Genomic DNA, 24,603 nt, shown 5'->3' on the forward strand with positions numbered 1-24,603 from the left:
AGTGGTATTTTAATTCTTGGCTTTGTAGTCATGCATGTATGCAATGTTTAAGGGGAGAAAAACTATACCTCAAAGCTTCAGTTTTTATTGTGTCCATCTCCCCCTTTCTTATCCCTTTTCTCCTGAGCCCTGAAGGCTTCAGAGGTCTATCATGGATGGTTCTGAATCCACTTTTTTCTATCAGTTTCACTAAAGCTCCCTTAGATCATGGCATGTGCTTGCACAGTGAAAGCAAATGGTTTATAATACTCTGATTCGTCCACTTCCATTTGTTAGGACTTACCTGTGGCCATTCACATCTTCGCAAATGCTTGTTCTGATCACTTCACATGCCTCAATCAGTAATTATTTTTTCACATCTTAGGGCCTGGATCAAATGCAAGTTATTCCTTGAATTATTCTCCAATTCCTTCCTCGAAGCATCAAGAAATAACTTTCCTATATACTCCTGAATATATCTCTACCTATCATATTGGTTAAAATAGCCTATTTTTTCAATAATTGTCTTATCCCTTTTTGTCAGTAATAACAATACCTTCTTCGTGTATGTCTGTGAATGCACATGTGTGTGTGCACATTCCTCAGGAGCTGTCCACTTTGTTTTTATGAGAACTGGAGCTTTTCAACCAGGCTGGCCAACCAGCCCCATGGTCCTACCTGCCTCTGCCTCTTTCATGTTGGGATCACAAGTGTGCACCATTGTGCTTGAATTTTTTACGTGGATTTTGGGGAATTGAACTCAGGTCCTCATTTTTTTCTACCACATGTAGAAAAATTCTTCCTGACTGAGCTCAAGTCCAAAAACTCTACCTTCTTGAAAATGCTACATAGGTGCTTGTTTTGGGAATCATGTATAGTAGACACTCCGTGTAGTGGTTTGAAAACAGTTCCCATAGGCTCACATGTTTGAATGATTGGTCACCAGTGAGTGGAACTGATGGGGAGGGACCTGGGGGTGTGGCCTTGTTGGAACAAGTATGCTGCTAGAGGTGAGTTTTGAGGTTTCTAAAGCCCCCATGCTAGACCCAGTGTCTTTCTCTCTGCCTGTGAATCGGATTTACCTCTCAGCTACTTCTCCAGTAGCATGTCTGCCAGTGTGCCACTACTCTCCCAACTATGATGACAATGGAGGATTAATCCTCTGAAACTGTAAGCAAGCTCCCAATTAAATGCTTTCTTTATAAAAGAGTTGCCTTAGTCATGGTGTTTCTTTACAACAATAGAACAGCAACAAGATACTCAATAAATTTCATTGTATGTCTTTTTGTATAGTCTTTACCACAAACTGGGTGTACAGCTAACTGCCATTAACTGAGTAGGAGACTAGACTTTCACTGATCACTGAAGTTTCTCTTGTTTATTCAATTACTATAAAATGATTTAAGCCAAATAATCATTATGCTGTAAATTTTATTGTACTTTTGGCTGACAATATTAGCTCAAAATGCCTGAAAAAGAGGTATAGGAGTACCGATCCTCTCAGGGTTAAAATGGAGGCAAGTATTAGATAAAATGCTGCCATGAATGCTGGCATTCTCCAAACAATCAATATCATCCCGGAGCTCCTTAGCAGTCAGACAGCCTGGTTAGCAGGAGAGATAAGCTGTTTCTCTCTGTCCTTTTGAAGGACACGAAGGCTTTAGTTACAGTAAATGCAAAGATATTCTAGAGCTGAGCTGACCTTCTGCAGCACTGACTGCTGGGTACCTGCTCCGTGGCTTGTCCAGATTCAGACGGTACTTGAAATAATATATACATTGGATCACAAAGTCTTAGAGTGAGGAAAGTGTTAGACAGCAGTATACCATAAAATATTGAGTATATGCAGAAATAATGTTTTAGATATAGTGAGGTGAGTGAAAAAAATGAACCTCCAAATGGCACATATACTAAAATGAACTTGACTTATTTTCAAAATGTTTCTAGCAGAGATTTTAAAAGTATATATGTCAAGGCAGGCTTGGTGGTACAGGCCTTTAATTCCAGCTACTTTTCAAGCTGAGACTGGAGGATCACATGTTCAAGACCAGCCTAGATTATACTGTGACTCCAAGACCAGCCTTAGCAACTAGTGAAACTCTGTCTCAAAATAAACAGTATGAAAAGAGGGCTGGGGATATAGCTCATTGGTAGAGTCCTTGTCTTGACTATATGATGAGGTTGTATGTTCAATTCCTAACATCTCCAGAAAACCAAAATCAAAACAAAGCCCCAAACACTATAGTGCTACTTGTGTGACATTTCTTTGGACAGCACACTTTTGGGAATAGGATTTATGGTCATATAATCAACATCAGATACCTAGAACTCTGGCAGCTAGTGATAGGACCCTCATGGATTTATCTTCTAGACTGAAGGAATTAGTTTTGTTTTAAATAATAGTATAGGATGCCTAGGAAATATGTTTTGGCCAATTTGTGTTCATGGATGAACACTAAATTTTTCAACATGAGACTATTTCTAACAGTCTAACTTTGCTCATTTGAAATTGCAGTAAGAACACATTTCTCCCATTCATTAGCTTTCTTAGCAAAGTTCCCGCTGATGATGGTGACAACAGCTCAATGAATTCCTTTGTGGTATCTGCTCTGGTAGCTTTTATGCTAGATTAGAACAACTATGACATGCTAAAGTCTTTCTGGACTCTGTCCTCTGTGACCATGAACCCTCTACTGGTGGTATCCGAAGCACATCTTAGATGCTTTCCTTCTCTTTGTCTACCTTTCATTGTCCCCTGTCTGGTTTCTGATAGAATAGCTTATCTCCCACCATTCCCTGTTCACACTGTGGTGCACTGCTGCCAGGCACTCAATGCAAACAAAATTCAAAACACTTCCTTAAAAATCATTCAGTTTCCCAGTGCCTTATTACATCCTGGGGAAGGCTCTATACCCAGCCACCTTTCATCTACCCATCTACTTACCTACTCACCTACCCATCTACCCACCCACCCATTCATCCATGATCCATCTACCCGCCCACTCATCCATGATCCACCCACCTACCTACCCATCCACTCATCTACCCACCTACCCATCCATCATCCATCCACCTACACATCCACCCCCCTACCCACCCATCCACTCATCTACTATCCATCCACCTACACATCCACCCATCTACCCCATCCACTCACCCATCATCCATCTGCCTACCCATCCACCTATCCACCCTCCCATCCATTCACCCATCATCCTTTCACCTACCCATCCACCCATCTACCCACCCATCCATCCACCCACCTATGTGTCTGGGAGAGAGGATTCCGAAATGAGCTATTCCCTGTGGAGACATATATCAATGAGATTTTTAAATAGAAAACTAAAATCAGCCTTCTCTTGCCAGAGATTTACGTGTGATGCAGCTGATTAGTTTGACAGGGAGGAGTAGTCTTGTCAGTTAGGGATTAGAAGAGTCTCCTCTATTATTTGAATGAGAAAAGAACTGCAGCTAGAAATTACATTTTTGCCTATTCAAATTCATAACAAATATTAGTTGTCAACTTAAAAATGTGGGAACTCCTTGAGAGATTCTCGAATACAAGCCTGTGACTTAAATTAACAGACATGTAACATTGTGCTTTGCATACTGAGATCTCCTAATGTATATGATAGATATTATGCAGGGGTGTTGTATTGGCTGGCTTTGTGTGGCAACTTGACATAAGCTTGAGTCATCAGGAAGGAGCCTTAGTTGAGAAAATGCCTCCATGAAATTCAGCTGGAAGGCATTTTCTCAATTAGTGATCAGTGTGTGTGTGTGTGGCGGGGGAGCCCATGGTGGGTGGTGCCATCCCTGGGCTGGTGGTTGTGAGTTCTATAAGAAAGCAGGCTGAACAAGACATGAAGAGCAAGCCAGCAAGCAGCACCTCTGCATGGCCTCTGCATCAACTCCTGCCTCCAGGCTCCTGCCCTGTTTGAGTTCCTTTCAGTGATGGACCATGATGTGGAAGTATAAGCCAAGTAAGCCCTTTCCTCCCCAATTTGCTTTTTATTCATGATGTTTCATCACAGAAATAGAAACCCTGGCTAAGACAGGTGTTAAGACAAAAGATTTGATATGTACTTCAGAAGAGAAATGGCAGAAAGGTGCAGACTCCATTGGTGCTGGTATTGTTGCAGGGGGACCATGATTGGCACAGTGGTGTGATTGTGTTGTTCAAAGACTTTGGGCTGGTGAGAGGGCTGGGCCGGTAAAGTGCTTGTTGCTGAGCCATACAGCCTAAGTTTGATCCAGGGACCTACATGATGCATGGAGAGAAGAACCTGCATATGTGCATGGATGCACTGATGTACACACACACACACACACACACACACACACACACACACACCACCACCACCACCACCACCACCACCACCACCACCACCACCACCACCACCACCACCACCACCACCCCCCACACATGATAAATGTAGAAAAAAAATGTAAACAATGTTTTGCACATCAGATGTGTAGAAAATTATATTACCCCTTACAAATGTAGTGAGATATTTGGCTACTGACAGTATTGTTCTCTTTTTTAAAATTTTATATTTTGGAGACAGAGCCTCTTTTGGTGGTCCAGTGTGGCTTCAAGCTTACTCCTATTCTGCATATTCCTCCCTAGTGACAGTGACAGGCTTGTACCACCAAGCTCAACTAGCCAAGATTTTGTCAGAGATGTGGAATTTTTGAAAAAGTCTTATTGTGCTGTTGTATAAATTTATGGATAGTTTAAAGGATCCCTCACAATATGGGGAAAGTAAAAAAATAAATCAGTTGAAATGAGACTGTTTGGTAAATGCCTGAGTTTTGTAAGGATATATTTTTGTTGTTGACAAGCAGAACTCATGATGAAGGCTGAAGGTAAATAGATCACCGTGAGTTTTCTGTTAAATTTTTAAAACTTTCATTTGCAGATTTTCCATAAATCTAGAATTATCTGTTGATGAAAACTGTCACTTTGCCTTGAGATCTCCTACTTAATAAGAATAAAGGCAACGAGAGAATTCCAATTTCATAGGAATTTTATTGCATGAGGTAATTAAATCTCACCAGTCATTAAAAAAAAAAAAAAAATCAGGTTTCTAGGGGTTTCCTTGACAGTGACTTCTCACTGTCACTCACCCTCCCTGAGTAACCTTTTGTTATTCTATGTCATCACAATTGATTTAAAAAAAAAAAATTCAGTCCTGGGACAAAATTCCAAAGTGAAGTGTTTGCATCATGCTTACTATGCTTGCAATAAATGTCATATATATATATATATATATATATATATATATATATATATATATATATTTTTTTTTTTTTTTTTCCCATGTTAGAGATTGTCTCTAGGGCCTTGCTGATTCTAACAAGCACTCTACCACTAAGCTGAACCCTACCCCCAATATTTAAAGCTTTAAGAATTTTTTTCTTTCCAAAAATGTACCTCTAGAGAGAGGGTTTAAGGCAATGTCAGGTCCCCATAAATCTTACACATTCTTTCAAGTTAAGCTTGAGACCTCCAGAAAGGGAAAACTACTGTTTTGTGTTTCTCATTGCTCTGACTGGACACCCAACAAACGCTCTGCATTTCACCATCTCATATACTTAGGTATGTGAGGCTACACTTTTTGAAGGCTGTGCTTTTAATTTCAAGGGTTTTTACTTGTCTGTTTTTACTGTTTCTCCGAGAGTGTGTTCAGAGAGTCTCAAATCACCCAGATTGGGAGGGGTTTGTTTCCTGTGGATTTGTTCTTTGTCTGTAGACTGATGCTATATTACAGATTATTAGATAATACTTATTATTTCCCTGTGATATTTTAATGCAAATTCTTTGAACAAATGACTTGATTTTATTTAGAGAGCACAGAAAGCAGGAGAGTAGCAGAAGGAGTGTTCATGGTGTGTGAAGGGTCACTCAGGTGGAAAGCTCAGAGAAAGAGGAAGTAAGTGTGTGTGTGTGTGTGTGTGTGTGTGTGTGTGTGTGTGTGTGTGTGTGTAGGCTGAGCATTCTTATTGCTTCTGTAAATATCCTTACTTTCTAGGAAGTATGAAATTTGTGTTTGTAATAAAGTCAGCCCAAGTTCTAAAGCATCCAGCCAGACATTTCTTATTGTCCACATTCCTTTTCTGAATGCTGGCATTTTGTGGAACTCATGTTAGTGGCAGCCAATTGGTCACTATTAAATTGCTTCAGAATGATATATCAGGGGAATAATATGGCTTTACTATGTGTATGTATGTATATATGTATGTATGTGTGTGTTTATGTATGTATACAGGTGTGTATGTGTGTGTGTGTGTGTGTGTGTGTGTGTGCAATTTATTTATTTTTGTGCACACACATGTTTTTGATGCGAGTCAATGTTGAGTGTCTTCTTCAACCACTTTCTACGGCATTTTGGGGGGAGATAGGAGTTTTCACTGAATTCAGAACTTAACTAATTCAGCTTGACTGTCTGGCTAGCAAGCCCCTGGGAATCCCATCTCTGCTTCCCCGGATTACAGGCATCCGTACAACCATGGTCTGATATTTTACGGGTGTACTGGTGATCTGAACTTAGATCCTGGTTGTTTTGTGGATAGCACTTTAGCGATTACCATCTCCCTAGCCTCTCATTGCAAAGTTCTATTAAAAGATATTTGAGCTAGTGAAGACTTTACTGCTCTTGTTTTTTTTTTTCCTCCGCCTTTCTTCTGGATCACAGCAATGAAAGTCTAGGCCAAGCAGCATCAAAGGCCCTTGGATTTACACGAGCATGTCAGGAGGGTTTAAGAAGAGCAAAATATTTAGAAGAATTTGGAAGAGCAGCAGTAAGGGATTTAGCACATTTTTCTTCTCCTAATTCAGACCTGTGCTTTTCCCCCTAATAGAGAAAGGTCTCTAGTGATGAGATTAGCTCAGACAGCAAACACTCTCAGAAGAGAATTCTAAGTTCCTGTGTAATGAAAACCATGGTTTAAGTTCAGAACCCTGAAGGAATACAAGTTGAGGAGGCGGATCAGCAGCATGCATTGTTCTCACTCCTTCAGTCAGTATTCAATCAGTCTGATCAGATGCGGGGATATATTGTGTTCTCGTACATTCGTTTGAGGGATTAAACCAATCAATTGGTTTGTTTGGTGATGAGAATTGTAATAAACCAAAACTGCTCATTTTTTTCTAAGGTTTATATTTCTCTCTCTCTCTCTCTCTCTCTCTCTCTCTCTCTCTCTCTCTCTCTCTCTCTCTCTCTCTCTCTCTCTCTCTCTCTCTCTCTCTCTCTCTCTCTCTCTCTCTCTCTGTGTGTGTGTGTGTGTGTGTGTGTGTACAGGAGAGGGCATTGGATCCCTTGAAGCTTGAGTTACAGGTGGTTGTGAGCTGCGCAATGTGGGTGCCGGTCTGCCTTCAACAATACCAGCACCAATGGAGTCTGCGCCTTTCTGCCATTTCTCTTCTGAAGTACATTTCATATCTTTTATCTTAACACCTATCTTAGGGTTTCTATTGCTGTGATGAAACATCATGACCAAAAAGCAAATTGGGGAGGAAAGATAAAGTGGTAGGTACTCCTTTTTGGTAAACCTATAGAGAAAAACTGTGTGTTATTAGACACTTTAATTATTCTCCACCACCTATCCATCTGGGGATTGGAACCAGAGCCTTGGCTGTGCTATGCACATTTGCTACCACTGGGCCATATCTCTAGACTTAAAAGGTTTGTGAAAGTTAAAACTTTGAAATATGTTAAATAATAAAATGCAGTTATGTTTCTGTTAGTATTTTCTTCACTTTCAGTGTCAAGGATTCTTAAATTGTGTGAACATTATGAAAGTAAGTGAACATTTTTTATAAATCTCTCAGTTTTGTATAGAATTAAAGGAGAGTGGTTACAGCAAAACTCACAAAACTAAACCTTCTTTAGAATCATGGGACAAGTTACCAGGTTTTTTTGAGTGCCCTAAATATAGGTGTTTAAAACTAAATTCCTTTCAGTCAGGCTTCTGTATAGTTGGGTTTGCAGGTAGTTATATCCAACATAGCATTGAGCTCTTGCTGTATTGTCAGTTCTGTCCTTCTGGGGTTTTATGGTAACTGCTGGGACATTCTGTGTGTGTAAGCAAGTCTCCTTGGTTAATGACTATGTGCCATTGATCAGATAATGTATAAGGCTGAAATAAGGGCTGATGGCTGTCTTCATTGTCCTTTCTGAGAGGGAGGTCACCTTTCAGCACCATTAACATCCAGAAGTTTCTTTTATATGTTGTTCCTTTGTGCCTTGGGTTTGGTCTCCAGTTTCCTTTATGGATTTGTAAACTTAACACTCTCTTTCTAGAGCTGTTATATTTATCACAGGAATGGCCTTTTAATTATAAATTACCCTTCTGTCTTAGTTACTTTTCTATTGCCATGACAAAACACATGCCCAAAGCAACTTATGAAAGAAGGCATTTAATCTGGGACTCATAGTTATAGGGGGTTAGAATTCATGACAATCATGGTATGGACCATGTTAATAAGCCAGCATGGCGCTGGAGTTGTACCTGACGGCTTATATTCCAATTTCTAACTTGAAGCACTGAGAGCTAACTAAGAATGGTACAGGCTTTTGAAACCCTCCTCCAGCAAGGCCATACCTCCAAATCCTTCCCCAACAGTTGTACCAACTGTGGACTAAGTATTCGAACATATGAGCCTTTGGGGGTCATTTTCATTCAAATCACTACACCTTCCATAAGTTACTAGAACAAAAATTTATCACATAGATGATGTGTTCACCAGTTGTCTGTAACTATGAAATAAAGATAAAGACATGAACAAAGCAACTTTGACTTATATGTTCTGGGTCACAGTCCATTGAGGGCAGCCAAGGCTGGAGTTTAAGGTAGGAACCTGGAACTAGGAACTAGGAACTAAAGTAGAAGCCATGGGGGAATGCTGCTAATTGGCATGCTCAGTTTGTTTTTTTTACATACTCCATATCTAGCTGCCCAAGGTGGTACTATCCGTAGTGGTTTGGTCTTTAACACATCAATCATTAAACAAAAAACTGCCCTACAGACTTGCCTATAGGCCAATCTGATGGAAGCATTTTCTCAATTGAGGTTCCTCTTCCCAGATAAATGTAGCTTGTGCCAAATTCACAAAAATATCAACCAGAATAGATAGTTAACATATAGGAGAAAAAGTTTATTTGGCCTCACAGATCTGAAGATTCTAGTCCATGACTGAGTAGACCCATAACTTTGGACCTATAGTTTCGATGCCATATGGCAATAGCCAGGAGAGTGACAGAGCAAATGACTGGGAGGCCAAGGGAGGAACAGGAAGAAGTGGCCATGGGGGTGTCCTGTAATCTCCCTCAAGGGCATTCCCCCAGTGACTCAAGGACCTACAACAAAGTCCCCCTGCTAAACCTTCCACCTCTCCCAATGCAGCCAAAGGGAAGGAAGTGTTTTAATATGTGGTCCTCTTGGGGGAACCTTCCCTACCTAACCTGTAGCACTAGATGTAGTCTTATTGATTAATGAGAAGGTTCTCATTGGCCAAGGAAAGGATGAATGTGTGGTATGGTCATGGCTGGTAGAACACACAGGGTTCTTCCTATGGGATGGATGTGTCCTGGCTGTGTACTGGTAGTATGTCAGGCACTTGAATGGACCCACAGCTTTCTAGACTACTCCAAATATAGACAGCTTTCAGAACTACTTACAGGTAGTTAACATGATACTTTGTAGGTAGACGGTCAACCAACAGTGACTTTTGTTAGTTTTAGTAGAAGATTGGAGATTGGTTGAAGGGGATATAATTGGCAGTGATAAAAATGGATTGTTGTTTTCCTGTATGTTTATAGTTATACCATCATTGTGACAATTGCTAAACTAAATACCAGGTATTTTAGTTACTTTTCTACTTTTGTGACAAAACACTATGACAAAACTTATAAAAGAAAGCATTTAGTTTGATGATCATAATTTCAGAGGGTTAGAGTCCATTGCCATCATGGCAGGGTCAAACAACAGGCATGGTTGCTGGAGCAGTAGCTGAGAGCTTACATCTGACCCATAGGCCCAAGGCAGAAGGCAGAGTGGGAGACGGAGAGAGAGAGGGGTGGGGAGTGCTAACTGGGAATGGTATAGACGTTTGAAACTTCAAAGTCTGTCTCCCTGTTATACACCTTCCTTAAAAGTCACACCCCATAATCCTTCCCAAAACATTCCATGAACTAGGGACCAAGTATTCAATCTACAAGCCTGTGTCAACCATTCTCATTCAAACCACCACATCAAGTCTTTGTTGAAAAGTTTCACTTATCAGTATAAACCCTTACAATATTGCTAATATTTATTTCTATCTTACAGACAAGGACTTTGAGGTTAGATGACACTATGATAATTGACTCAAAGTTATAGAAGTGTGTGTGATGGATTTGTCCCTGATGCACTGTGTTTTTGCTGCTGCTGCTGTTGTCATCTCCTTACACCCTTTATTCACTCTGTTCATTTTTAAGGAGTTTGGGGTTCTCTAGCTGTTTGCAGTTTGTTTGCCTTGCACAATGAATTTGTAACTAAAACCAAAGTTGAAAATGTTTTAAAATTCTACTATGGGGCTGGAGAGATGGCTCAGCCGTTAAAGACTAGGCTCACAACCAAAAATATACAATTCTACTCTGTTTGTAAAAATGTTTGTTTAGTGGGCTAGAAAAAGCATATACTGCTCTTGTAGAAGTCTGGAGTTCAATTCCCAGCACCTACATGGTGGCTATAATCCCCTGAAACTCCAGCTTCAGAGGGTCTGATGCCCTCTTCTGGACTCCTTGCCCCATGAACTCATATGCACATATCCACACAAAGACATACATATACACATAGCTGAACATAATAAAATTAAGTAATAAAATATTTGTAAACTTTAAAACCACTATGACTCCATGTAGGTATTATTTTCTGGGGAGTGGCAGGAAAATGGGTTAGAGAACTGACTAGAAATCTTACACTCTTTTTTGTTTTAGAAGGTGTAGGACTTCTGTGAAGAAGGAATAATTATGAACTCTTAAGTTTTTATTGTGTCACTTTTTGCGTGGATGTGCTGGCCTAACTTCATTGCCTGACAGGGTTTGTCCATGTCCTGTTTTGTGCGGGTCCATGGAAGAGTTTGAGTCACTCCAGGAGGAATTTTGTCTCAGCAGCAGCAGGGGAGCCAGCTGCTTGGGAACTGACTGTCCGTTGCTTTGCAAAAGGGCCTTTTATTGTTATAAAATTCATACCTTAGCAAGTCTATTTCTGCACACCAAAACCTCTCACCTGGAGTCCCTTGAAGGAGCCAAATGCCTAAGCAATTCTCAGTCTCAACCAAGTCTTCCACAACCAAGTTTGCAAAGGCCTTGACCCCTTCAGGAAGAACTCAGAAAAGAATTAAACAGTATCAGTAACAAAAGGCAGCATCACAAAGGCAGTTCAAAGCTTAGGTGTTAACACTCTGGAATCCAAGCTGGATGCCACTCTCTGCTGCATCTTACGCTATTTGACTTACAGTTCCAGGTTACAGTCCATTATTATGGGGATCCAGGCTGAAGGCATGGGTGTAATGATTTCACTAGACCCAAGATAAATGATAAATGGGTGTTTTATTGGGGAACACTTACACAGAACAATAAAGAACTTCCACAGCCTGTCTCTGCCCTTCCTATCCAATCTGCGTGTGTGTGTGTGTGTGTGTGTGTGTGTGTGTGTGTGTGTGTGTGTGTGTGAGAGAGAGAGAGAGAGAGAGAGAGAGAGACAGAGAGAGAGAGAGAGACAGAGAGAGAGAGAGAGACAGACAGACAGACAGACAGACAGAGACAGAAAGAGCATGCCTCACACTTCCATCTTTCAGCTTAGGTCTGCACTTGAAGCCACGCCCAAAGGGGGTGTGGCCACTGTTACAGGTTCACAGACAAGATGAGGCTACACCAGGCAAGAGCATTAAATATCTGCACAAATGCACATTCAAGAGCAAAGAGAGAATTAATGCTCACATGTCTACTGTTCAGTTTGCTGTCTCCAATTTTACACAGTCTAGTACCCCAACCTGGATGATGCCATTCTCCTCAGTTAGCACAATCAAGACAATCCCCCCACCCACCCACATTCCCACAGGTCAAACCTCATTGAGACGGTCTTCCTAAATGATCCTAAAGTACAGCACACTGACATTTACAACCAACCATCATACATGTTAACATGCTTATTGTCTTTGATAGTATGCTTAAAATGCAACTGAAAACGTTACATGTATAGTTGTGAATTAAGGTCTGGATTGTTCAGTATAAGACTGGATTTCATAAATGGGTGTGATCCACCTGGGGTTAGTGGGGACAGCTAGGTCCCTTGGGTGAGGTGACTGAGTCTCATTTCAGATAGACATGGGACCCCATCTGTTGGTTCATTATCAGCTGTGTCCTTTTCCTCATGCTGTATAAATATCTATTTTAAGCTCCCCAGGAAGGAGATGCTTGTATTTATCACATCCTCCAACCATATAAACACTCACCCTTTTCTCCTTTTCCCTTTCTCTTGCACAGATGAACACAATGACGTCCAGAAGAAAACCTTTACCAAATGGATAAATGCCCGATTTTCAAAGGTAACCAAGACTTACATGGATTTTAGTGCACTGTCAGCACCTCCTTGACTTGTGTCCAGGTAGTTGAAAAAGATGACCAGTTCCTTTAGCATGATTAACCATTAAAACCCAGGTAGGCTTTCTGCCCTGTGCAGTGATGGTAGGTTTTTCTACCTGTGAATGTGCTAAAACGCATTATCCTTCAGAGATCCGCTCTTTCTAACCATTGGAGCATAATCAGCACAGTGCTCAGGATTTCTTTCTTTTTTGGGGGTGGGGGCTTGGGGTGTTAGAACTTGGTCAAGTGATAAGTTTCACATTGGTTCCAAATGTGATCAGCCAATAGTTATAGAAAGTGGATCTCGCCCACTCCCACCAAGTCTTGTGTGGGGACAAGCCTTTGGGTTGATTGATTGTAGGACTCTACCATAGGAAGCTGAAGAAGAAAGATTTCTCTGGTTGTCTTTGTAATAGTTTGAAAGTTCCTTCCTTTTAAATGTTTTGCCTATATGTATGTATGTGCACTGTGTACATGCTGGCACCCTCAGAGGTCAGAAGAGAGCATCTGGTCCCCTAGGACTGGTGTTATAGACAGTGAGCCATGGTGTGGATGGGTGCTGGGAACTGATCTGGGTCCTGTGTAAGAGCTGCCAGTGCTCTCATCTGACTAACAATCTCTCTGGGCTCTTGAAGCCTCATAATTAAAAGCAGTGTTCCAGCCAGGTGTGGTAGCCCACTCCACCTTTAATCCCAGTGCTGAGGTGGCAGAGGCAGGGGTATCTCTGAGTTCCAGGCCAGCCTGGTCTACAGAGTGAGTTCCGGGATAGCCAAGGCTGCACAGAGAGATCCTGTCTCAAACAAACAAAAAGTAGTGTTTGAAAATATTCTGTATTTAAAGTTGTAAAGATCAGGGTCACATGCTCTGGTATTTGTCTGAGGAAAAGTCAGGCTATTTTAACGTAACTTTAAGTAGTGCTACAGTTCAGAAGTTGTCCCACATCTCACGTGTCAGGTGCAGTGGCACATGATGCTTGGGAGGCTGAGGCAGGAGGATCACTTGGACTCAGAGTTTGATGTCAGGATGGACAGTATAGTTAAACCCTGTCTTCTAAAAAGAAAAGAAAACAGCACTTCTCTAGATATATAGCTGATCACTTGACTGCAGCATTTCTTAGGTTTTATAGCTTTTTGTTGAAGGATATTTATCTGGCCTCTGAGAATGTGAAGGAAGTAAAAACAGACTTTGATAGATGAGTGAAGAATGTCAAGTTACGGGAAAAGGGAGATGGCTTAGAGTGCAAAGACACCTGCTGTCAATCCTGATGTCTTGAGTTCAGTCCCTCAGGATTCACATGGTTGAGGGAGAGAACCGATTTCACAAAGTTGTCTTCTGACCTCCACATGTTCATGCCCCCCCCACATACTACACGCACACACACACACACACACACACACACACACACACACACACACACAGAGAGAGAGAGAGAGAAGAGAGGAGAGAGAGAGAGAGAGAGAGAGAGAGAGAGAGAGAGAGAGAATGTATAATTAACATAATAGAATGAGTCACTAAGCAGTAAGTGTGTACCTATGTGTGTGATCATTTGCAAAATGGTGAGGCATAATGTCAGGATTTCATATATTATGTATAAAAATAAATTTCGAGAGTGTGGAGTGTGGAAGAAAAGAGGTACCTCATGGTTTGTGGTTTCATGTACCAGATTGTTTGAAAGCACTGTTAAGCATCTTTTTTTTTGGAAATTTTAGATGGCTTGGTTCTGTAGTTTCAAGGAACCCATGGCATGGATCTGACAGCATTCACAGGTCCGTAAGGGTGTGTACCACATTCTCAGCACAGTTTTAGCAACTGAGAGTGCGTAGCTGGAGGAGCTGTTTCTCTGCAGAGTCATGAGCGCTCATGTGGGGGGATCCTCCAGCCTGGTTATTATTGAGGTCATGGTCATTCTCTGTGATGGAGCTAGTGAAGCAGGTGTGTCTCTTAGTGGCTTCATGCACTTACTAGGAAAAGAATTGCTGTAGTATGAAATGTGAGAGGTCATTTTCAAAGTCTTGGAGACCTTGGTTGAGGCAATATTTAAAGCTGAGTGAATTCCTTCTGCCCTGATGTTGAGAATGGGGTGCAGGAGACAGATCAGTGAGACAAGGGAGAGGGTGCAGGGTTATAGGACAGCTGAGAATGAATAATGGAAGAGAAACTTTTTTTGTTGATGGTTGTTGACAATTTCAGAAACTCAACGTAGATTCTATCTAGTAGGACCACAACCGGTTACATAGTGCAGTTGATAAATACGTGCTTGTATAAGAATGTATAGAACTCTCTCTACCTCCTGGAACCATGTTATCATTTTGTAGTATCAAAGGGGGCTTTAGTCACATCTGCTTGTCCTAGGATGTTCATAGTTCCTGCTAGGAGAGTAGAGGTCACAGACAGTGCTGAGCACACTGGTTTGTGCCCTCATAGAAGCTGCAAGCTCTTGTTTTGTTTAGAGAAAGGATCAAAAATGGGACGACCTTGAAAACTTCCTCAAAGCCTAGAAAGAATTTATCCAAGACACAATGAGGATGTGAATATGAGGAGGAAGAATTCTGGACACGGCCACAGATTCATCCATGTTCTGTTTCCTTCCTTCTGCTGGGTTTAGTCTGCGGGCAGATAGAGAGGGTGCAGTATGTTTGTAGGCTTCTAGATTTCTGTGGATTCCTGGCTGGGCTGGGAAAGGTTGCATTCCCATTTCTGTGCAGCCTTGGGCAATTCCAAGGTTATTCTTATCTGTCTATGTTTCTATGTATCTATCATCAATCACCTATCAATCATCAATCATTATCAATTATCTATCTATCTATCTATCTATCTATCTATCTATCTATCTATCTATCTATCTATCTATCTATCTATCTTCTATCTCCTATATACACACAGTGTCCTGTTGAAGAGAACAGACTTTTTATTTTTCTTTTTACCTAGGCCCTTTGGCAAATATTTTGATGAAATATTTTGTGTGTCTGTTGGCTCCTTTCACTATGGGACCCTATAATGAGAAATCCAAATAGACATCTTCTGCCATCTAGGAATTTATTTTAAAACAGACATCTTGTTGGACATTTCATTCCTGGCCCCTCTCTATCCAGAGTGTCAATCAGATAACAAGTGCCCTCTTGTTAATTCTTACACCTGCACGAATCCAGTGTTTGTTCACTCTCCATCTTCACTGACACCTTCTTTTTCTAAGTCACTATTATGTATATTAGAAAAACTTGTCAAAGTTGTAAAATGGGGAAAATATTAGTAGGTACCTTGTTGGGCTTCGTCATCTGGACTAACTCTGCCTTCCATTACTTGTTAATTTTTCTCTTTCTCCCTTCTTCCTTATTATTATTATTATCACCATCATTACTATTATTATCATTATTATTATTTATTTATTTTGAGACAGGGTCTCCTGTATCTCAGGCTGGCCTCAAAGTTGCTATGTAGTCGAGGATGACCTTGAACGTCAGCATGTATGCCATCACACCACATTTGTGAGGGGCTGAGGTTTGGACCTAAATCTTCATTCATGGGAGGCAAGTGCCATTATCAATGTGACCATCCTCAGTCCCACGTTTTGTTATTTAGAAGCTACTTTGCAGCTCTATAAATTGTAGAAAATAGATGATACACATTATTCTCATCCATAAAGATGAAAATTAGCTGGAAAGAAATTGATTATTACCCATAGAGCAGTTTATGCATTTCTGCACATATATTTAATTCTTTTTTCTGCCTGCAGACTTGTAGCTCTTTGAATTCTCCTTTGAACTGATTATAGCACTGTGTGTGTTCCTCCAGCAAATAGTGCGTTAGGAAAGTCTTTACTGCAGGCTAGCGCTACACTGTGCTTAAGAGTTATCAGTCGTCTTTTTGGAATATTGTCTTTAAATATGTGGAGCATAGTGACCAGCCATGAGCTGTTTCCCCTCTGTTCTCCTTTCCCTCTCCTCCTTTCTAGTTTTCCTGGAGTAGCTGGCATGATCTCAGAGGCCTGGTTGCCTCATTTTCCTTTATAGGGTATTCCATTGTTAATTGCATAAAAAAATTGGAATTGGATGCTCTTAAGATGTATAGGAATTTTGATCTCTGTTGACTTTTCAGGCCCTTGGCATTATAGTTCCCTACATTTGCTCCTAATTTCTTTGCTCTTTGCAGCTGCCTCCTCATTGTGCTCTAGCCACATTGTCTGTGTTCTCAAGCAGATGGCCTTCTATGGCCTTTGTGTGAGCTTCCTTTTCCATCATGTTCTAGCTCCTGGGCCTCCTTCTTGCATGAGTTGAAATGTCATGTAGTAATGGGTACTATTTTCTGAGCTCACAGATGTAGGTAGATATGTTCCAGTATACCTAAAGTTTATCTATTTCAAGTAGCTATAATTCACATAGGTTCACATGTCCATTTCCAGATAGTGCTAAGCTCCATGAGGGACTTCCTCTCCACCCTTCCTCCCTCCTTTCTTCCCTCCCTCCCTTCCTTGTTTTGGTTTTTGAGACAGAGTTTCTCTACATAGTCCTGACTATCCTGGAACTCACTCTGTAGACCAGGCTAGCCTCAAACTCACTGAAATATGCTTGCCTTTGCCTCTTGAGTTTGGGGATTAAAGGTGTGTACCATCATGTCCAGATTGAGGGACTATTCTTTTTCAATGTGCACAACTTTTATTTTTTCTTTTTCAAGACAGAGTTTCTCTTTGTAACAGCCCTGGTTGTCCTGGAACTCACTTTGTTAATCAGGGTGTCCTCGAACTCATAGATCCACCTGCCTCTTCCCCTGCTTCCTGAGTGCTGGAACTAAAGGTGTGCACCACCACGCCTGGCTTAACTTTTAACATTTAATAAGAATCCACTGATTATTCATTGGTTTACTAAATAAATGAATAACAATAACACAGACATATTTAATATTCCTAAAAAGAAATATTCAGAAAACAGGACAGTTGTATTGGAAAGAAAGGAATAACCTTTTGAGTGCAAAAAATCCTTAAGTTGTGTTATTTCATGAAAATAGATACAAAAGGTTGGGAGTTTTACTGTATTTGTTTAGTAAAAATGAAAGCATGGGTTAGCAGTTAAGAGCACTGGCTGCTCTTCCAGAAGCCTCAGATTTGATTCCAGGATCACATACTGGCTCACAACCATCTGTAACTCCAGATCCAGGGGATCCAATCTTAGGCACCGTGGCATGTTTATGGTGTACATATATATGTGTAGACAAAACAACCACACACACAAAGTAAAAGAAATAAATTGTAAAAATAAGTAAGTCCAGCTATGCAAACTTTCTTTTTAATTCTTGGACCTGGAATAATTGTTAAAATGCCATTTGGATTTTATACATGTCATTCATTTTTTTGTTCAATGGAATTCTTTTAAAATTATTAATCTATGTATTTTATGTATATGTGCATTTTGCTGCATGTACATCTGCACACCAGAAGAGGGCATTGGATTCCGTGGTACTACAGTTATGATTGTTGTGAGCCACTATGTGGATTCTGGGAGTTGAACTCGGGACCTCTGGAAGAACCGCCAGTGTTGAGCCATCTTCCCAACCCTCAATAGAATTGGTCATTATGACACCCAGCTAACTAATTCACAGTGAATGAAACAGTCTTAAAGCTTAAAATTGGTTCAGTTGTTTCCTTGATAAAAGATGGAGGCCTTGATCATAGTGGATGATAATGGTTCTAAAACTATCTTTTACTAGTAAAAGATATATGGCTATATAGAAACCTTAGGAAAAAAAAATCACTCAACAGAGGACATTTGACCTGTATGTTTTATGCCTGTGTCTCTTCATGGGCAGATGTCTGCCTATATTATCTATGTCTATAGCTCCAAGTCCTTGTTAATACTCTACTGAGTCCCAGTGCTTTAGAACCTGGGGACCCTGAAAAGCAACACACACTGCAGTAGCCATGGTGTGGATTTTGAAGAGGTGAAGAACACAGAAGAAAGTGGGTGCTTCAAGGCTTAAGAAACATTTGCTCCTGGGTGTACAGTTCCTTTATTTATGATCTCAAGCAAACTGTGAGACAGTTTTAAAAGTAACTGTGTTTTATCCTTTTATCCATTAAACATCCTCGGTTATTATTACCTGTCCTGTATTGTCCAGAAGTATTGGTGCATCTATGAGGAAAATGGACATTATAATGGCTTAGGAATGTTAAGGAAAAACCCATGAGGTACCATTACCTTGTGCAATCTCTGCCCTCTGCTACACATTTCCAAACAGAAATAAGCCACTTTAGACTGTGGCATCTTGTGTATAATGCAGTGTTTTGGACTTTAGTTTTCAGAGTCTCATTTGCATGTGGCCTCTCCCAAGGGAGTCAGCAAAGCTGTTGGGAAATTTGTTCCGACTTTGAGCCTGCATTTTCTTTGGCCCTCTTTCAGAGCTGCTCATCTGGCAGAGCCGTGAGCCTACAAATTACGGAAGCTTCTTTATCACTGTCGTTAGGGGGAGAAAATGCAAACTTGTATGCATGTTTCTGCTTTTTTTTTCTTTTAAAAGGCAAATTCCCATAGGTTACAATTCCAGACTTGAAATTTACGTGGACCTAACATGAGGCAGGGCTGGTGAAGCGTTTATCCTGGGCATCCTATCCATAGGCATTGCTGCTCACATGCAGTTCCCTTTAACACGATGGGGCATGGATGTGCTTGTCCTGCTGTTTTCTGTTCTTTGAATCTTGGAAGTCAGTAGTTATAAATAGGAGCCAGAAAAGAAGGTGCTGCAGAGTGTGAGTTCAGAGCGGCTGGGATCCCCGTTACCCTCTTGTAGATGGTTCATTTTCTGGGAGTGTTGTGAGGGCCCCTGCAGGCTTCCTGGAGCTGGCACAGAGCCTGGAGCATCTTCTGAGTCTCTGTGTGTAATAGATGGCCCCCCAGACATGCTTTGCTTTGTTCTGTCATCTCTGTGTGTGATAGATGGACCTCAGAAATGCTTCACTTCTATATGATCACATGTGTGATAGAGCCCATCAGACATGCTTCACTTTGTTCTATCATCATATGTGTGAAGCCTCCTCCTGACACCTGCCTCCACCTCTCCTCTTGTTTGGCAATGATTGTTGACTTCTTTGCTTAGACCTAATTGGAGCCATGCCTCAGGAGCTAGCTAGCATTGATGTTGGCTTCCTCTTCTCAAAACAGTGAACCTAGGGCTAGTGTGGCAACTGTCCAAAGGAGTACTGGTGGAAAGGGAATGAGAGTGGGGGCCAGTGCAAGTTGGTCCCTCTAGGACTCACAGCACCTGTCGTTATGTTGCTTTGCTGTTACTTGTTTTTAAAAGAAAAATGGGAGGCTGGAGAGATGGCTCAGTGGTTAAGAACTCTGACTCCTTGTTCAGAGAACTCAGGCTTGTCTCCCAGCACCCGCAAGGCAGCTCACAACCAATTCCAGCAGATCTGATGCCCTCTTTTGGCCTCCATGGGTACTGCAAATATGTGGTTAACAGACCACATGAAGGCAAGACATCCATACGTGTAGAATAAAATAAAAATATTTTTAAAGTAAAACGGGGACACAAGTTTTATCTTTTCTCCAAGTTCAAGATTGTTCATCAGCACCATTTTCTGTTTATTGGGAAGTACTTAAAATGGCCTCTTCTGAATGGGGCGGGTGATGTGAACTTGGCATTTCAATAGGGCTAAGTAAGGCACAAAGGAGGTATTCACCGAATATTTGTCTGGTTGAATTATTCAGCTGTATTTTCTGTGCCAGAGAAGTTGCTGCAAGTCAGTCTTTGCACAGATTCAAGTGGGAGGTTAATGGTCACGATGAATCAGTTTTTATTTTTATTAAGAGATGACTTTTGACTTTTCTAGACTTTTTCCCAGAGCCGATGTTTACAGCACACCATGCAGTAAACACCAGAATTGCTTTCCAGCGTGGTGCTGGGAAATGCATGTCTTCATTTAGTTCAGGGTGGGGATATGTCTTGCTGTCCTGAGAAGTTGATCTCCATCTGCATCTGCATCATCTCTATCTGCATCTCTGCATCTGCATCATCTATATATACACAATCTACATCTACATCTATAACTATAATCATGTCATCTACATCTGCATCATCTCTATCTACACAATCCATATCTACATCTACATCTATAACTATAATCATGTCATCTACATCATCTTTATCTGCATCGTCTGCATCTATGTCTACATCTAAAAGTACATCATCCACATCATCTATGTCTACGTCTGCATCATCTTGATCTGTGTCATCTGTATCTGCAGCTACACCATCTAAATCTCTATCTACATCATCTGTCTGTACATCTATATTTACATCTATCTGTATCTCATACCAGCAACTAAACACCCACTTCCCTGTTTGTCGCAGTTCTATGCCCTGGTAATATTAGTTAGCTGAGAACATGGCTTTGGAGCCAGGTTTTGTGGGATCAGATTCTGGTTCTGTCACTCACTTGTTATGCTATCTTTATATCTTACTTTCTTCACTTACAAAATGGGAATGTTGGTGCTGTTCCCTTTAGAACACTATTACGAAGAAAGGATACATATAAATAATGAATGCAAGTCTGTGTAATTCTCAGAAATTACCTGTGCACACAGGAAGTGCTGGCTCCTATTGTCTTAGACCATTTTGCTATTCTACAACCCGTTTTTGTAGTCTTTATGCTAAAATCATTTTTATATTTTTAGGTGGTTGCAAAGGAGCTAAATAGTATTTTATAATTTATGGAAATTATATGGAATTTGGATTTCGGCATCCATGAAATTAGAACAAAGTTGCTATTCCAGTTGGATCACTCATTCTTGCATTAGGAGTGACTGTTTTCATATTGCAACAGAATTGAGTAGTTTCAACAGAGAAAGCCCACAGCCTGCAATGGCTAACATCTGTACTGACTTGTCTTTTATACAAGGAATGTTCCAATCCCATGTGTAGAGCATGGACCCTGCTTACACACTTTTACTTTCTAGGTTGGGAGGGGACATGTGCTCTTGGGCACAGCTGTTCCTTTCTGTATTTGTATGGAACATTTGTATGCATTTTTCAGGAATATTTAGTGTTGTAGGGGAACCTGTAGCCATGCCTGCTTAGGGCCTGGCTACAGGTTCCCCTACAATTCCCCTTTTAGTCTAAAAGAGGATTAAAACTAAACAGTGTAAAGTATCCAAAATTAACAATCATAAAGGTGAAATATAAGAAGATACAACAATCTGCTTATGTCACATCCTAACTATCTATTTTAAATAAATCCTAAAGTCATCTGAAAGAGGTGTCCAAGCTTGAACACCTCCTTCCAATCCCAACCATAAACAATAGGAAGCTATCCCTAACTAGGTATATACACTATCCTAAATGACAACATAGTGTTTTGTAGTGACAATCCACATGCATGCTTTGTGTGTGTGTGTGTGTGTGTGTGTGTGTGTGTGTGTGTGTGTGTGTGTGTGTGTAATTTCTTTCCTTGCAGTGCTGGGGCTTAAATCCTGAGCATTGTACCTGCTGGGAAAATCTCCCATTTGCCTGGGTCTTGTTCAGACTGTTTTTGAACTTTCTATGCAGACTTCAAACTTGTAATACCTCTGTCTCAGCCTCTTGAATGCTGGGGTTCTAAATGTATGCCATGAGTATGTGTCTTATGTATAAATTTTTTTTCCAATGCATTTTCAGTCTGTTTTTTTTGCTGAAAATATATGCACAGAGGTGCCGAGTTTTTAACTTCCACAACAGATCCTTTACCAATGAGTGAAATGTCTTTAAAACCAAAAAAAAAAAAAAAAGCCTGGTAGTGATGGCTCACACATTTAATCCCAGAGGCAGATGCAGAGGCAGGTGGATCTCTGTAAGTTCGAGGCCAGCCTGTCTACAGAGCGAGTTCAAGGACAGCCTCTAAAGCCACAGAGAAACCCTGTCTCAAAAAACCAAACCAACCAACCAACTAACCAAGCAAACAAAAAACAAAAAACAACCCCAAACAAAAAAAAAAAACAAATAAAACTCCCAAAGACATTGACTAAGAAGCGGCCTAGTCTATAGAGCGAGTTCTAGGCTAGCCAAGACTACAAGGCCTTTCTTCAAAAAAAAAAAAAATGGAAATGAAAACAAACAAAAACTACAACAACAACAAAAGAAGCTGCCCTTTGTAGTCCTTTAGATGCTCATGGAAGTGCATTGACACCATATTGTAAGGCCGTGGTGTAGAGGGCAGTGCATAGAGGAGCAGTGAACAGCAGCACCTGTGCTCAAAGGACAGCTAGGAACTAGTCTCAAGTAGACTACTGGAATATTCCTCATCTTTTAAGTTATAGGAATGGGTGGAGACTAGTACAGTGTTTAAAGGTTGATGACATGCTGACAGAAAACTTGTCTGACCTTTGGGGGAGGGGCATTAGTTCTAGGGAATTGGATCCAGGGCTCAAGAGCTCAGGAGAGCACAGAAGCACATTGTAATCGAGGATGTGGTGTATAAGTTTGGAAACTGCAGATTTTGATGACTTCCTTGTGAGAATCCAGGTACTTTCTTTCACTCTATCCAGGAGGAGCCTACCACCCTCCTTGTCTGCCATTCTGCACAGATTTGGAGCTCCTTCATAGAGAACTGGCTGTCAGTGTATGCCAAGAGTGTCATCACTGTGTATGGTGTCTGTGAACATCGGGAAAGGGTACATGTTCAAGACACGATCCATATGGTTTGTCATCTGTGTTAATTTGAAATTGGGAAGCAGAAGAAAGAAATTGAGCAGTTGTTACTGTATGCCTGTATTTATAGGAAAAAGGGCTTCGCTCATCCTTTAGTGAGTGATTGGCTTCTACTGGGATAGGACTGTGTCTTTATCTTTTTTTTCCAACAGACTATTCTAGAGGGAGCTTTTTTTTTGTTAAACATAATTTTTTATTGATTCTTTGGGAATTTCACTTCATGCACTCCAATTCCACTCATTTCTCAGTCCCTCCATATCTGTCCTTCAGAAGGAGCCTTTGTTACACTTGTTGCCTAATAAATCAGGTCTCCGAATCTGAGGAGAGAGAGTGTGCGGTTAGCACCACCTTTTAGAAGTCTTAGCTTGTAATGGAATGTTCATGGCTGCTTAGTTATTTCCACACAGGTGTGTTCTCCTGTCCTAAATAGAATTGTTTTTGCATAGGAAAGGCTTCTCACAGGTCATCCACCGAGAAGGTCTTCCATAAGTCCTCTTGGATATTAATGAAATTTTATGGTTCTTTAAGAAAAAGATATATTTTTTATTTATGTGTCTGAGTGTTTTTTTGTTTTTCGAGACAGGGTTTCTCTGTGTAGCTTTGGAGCCTATCCTGGCACTAACTCTAGAGACCAGGCTGGCCTTGAACTCACAGCGATCCACCTTCCTCTGCCTCCCGAATGCTGGGATTAAAGTCGTCGCCACCAATGCCCAGCTTCAATAACATTCTTTACATAAACAGGTGTGTCTGAATGTTTTGCCTGCTTCTATGCATGTATACCATGTATTTACGTACTGCTTGGAGAGGCCAGAACAAGGCATTAGATTCCTGGGAACTGGAGTTGTGGATGGTTATGAGTCACCATGTAGGTGCTGGGTCCTCTGCAACAACAAGTGTTCTTAATTGCGGAGCCATCTCTCCGATCTCAATAGTACCTTTTGTAACAATAGAAAACATGAAGTTTTGCTTGTGGTAGAAATGATATTAGTAATTGATTAACCATTTTAGTTTTAAGAAACAAGTGTATAAAGACCAGGTAACATGGCTAAAATTTGTGGTTAGTATGTAGCACAGCTTGTTTGTGTATAAGACCATTAATAGACATCCATGTTTGATATGAAGAAATATTTGCATTTGCTTCATTTTTGTGAGCGTTTTCATAGTGTTTTGTTGGTACTTTGGAAAGTGGATGTGAGTTGGTTGGTGGAGGTTAGTTGATGAAAATCATCCTGTCTCCTGGACCTTACCTGATACCTTTGTTTGTTTACTGCGTTAACGCCCGAGAGGGAATTGAGTTCTTTGGTGGCTGAACTGTCCC

At 40.8% G+C, this 24,603-nt stretch overlaps 1 protein-coding gene across 7 annotated transcripts in view; it reads left to right on the plus strand.

Annotated features, from left to right (window-relative positions):
- Utrn (utrophin) overlaps positions 1-24,603 on the plus strand; it is a 484,152-nt gene that overhangs the window by 98,763 nt on the left and 360,786 nt on the right. For 4 of the 7 annotated variants that reach the window (XM_027402009.2, XM_027402008.2, XM_035440386.1 and 1 more), the window contains exon 3: positions 12,513-12,574. The exons of the other annotated variants lie outside the window; for them this stretch is intronic. In XM_027402009.2, the coding sequence (XP_027257810.1) occupies positions 12,513-12,574 (62 nt within the window). The remainder of the gene's footprint in view (positions 1-12,512; positions 12,575-24,603) is intronic. 7 annotated transcript variants of the gene reach the window in all.

Source organism: Cricetulus griseus, chromosome 2, assembly GCF_003668045.3.
Source record: "Cricetulus griseus strain 17A/GY chromosome 2, alternate assembly CriGri-PICRH-1.0, whole genome shotgun sequence".
NCBI classification, from domain to species: Eukaryota; Metazoa; Chordata; class Mammalia; order Rodentia; family Cricetidae; genus Cricetulus; species Cricetulus griseus.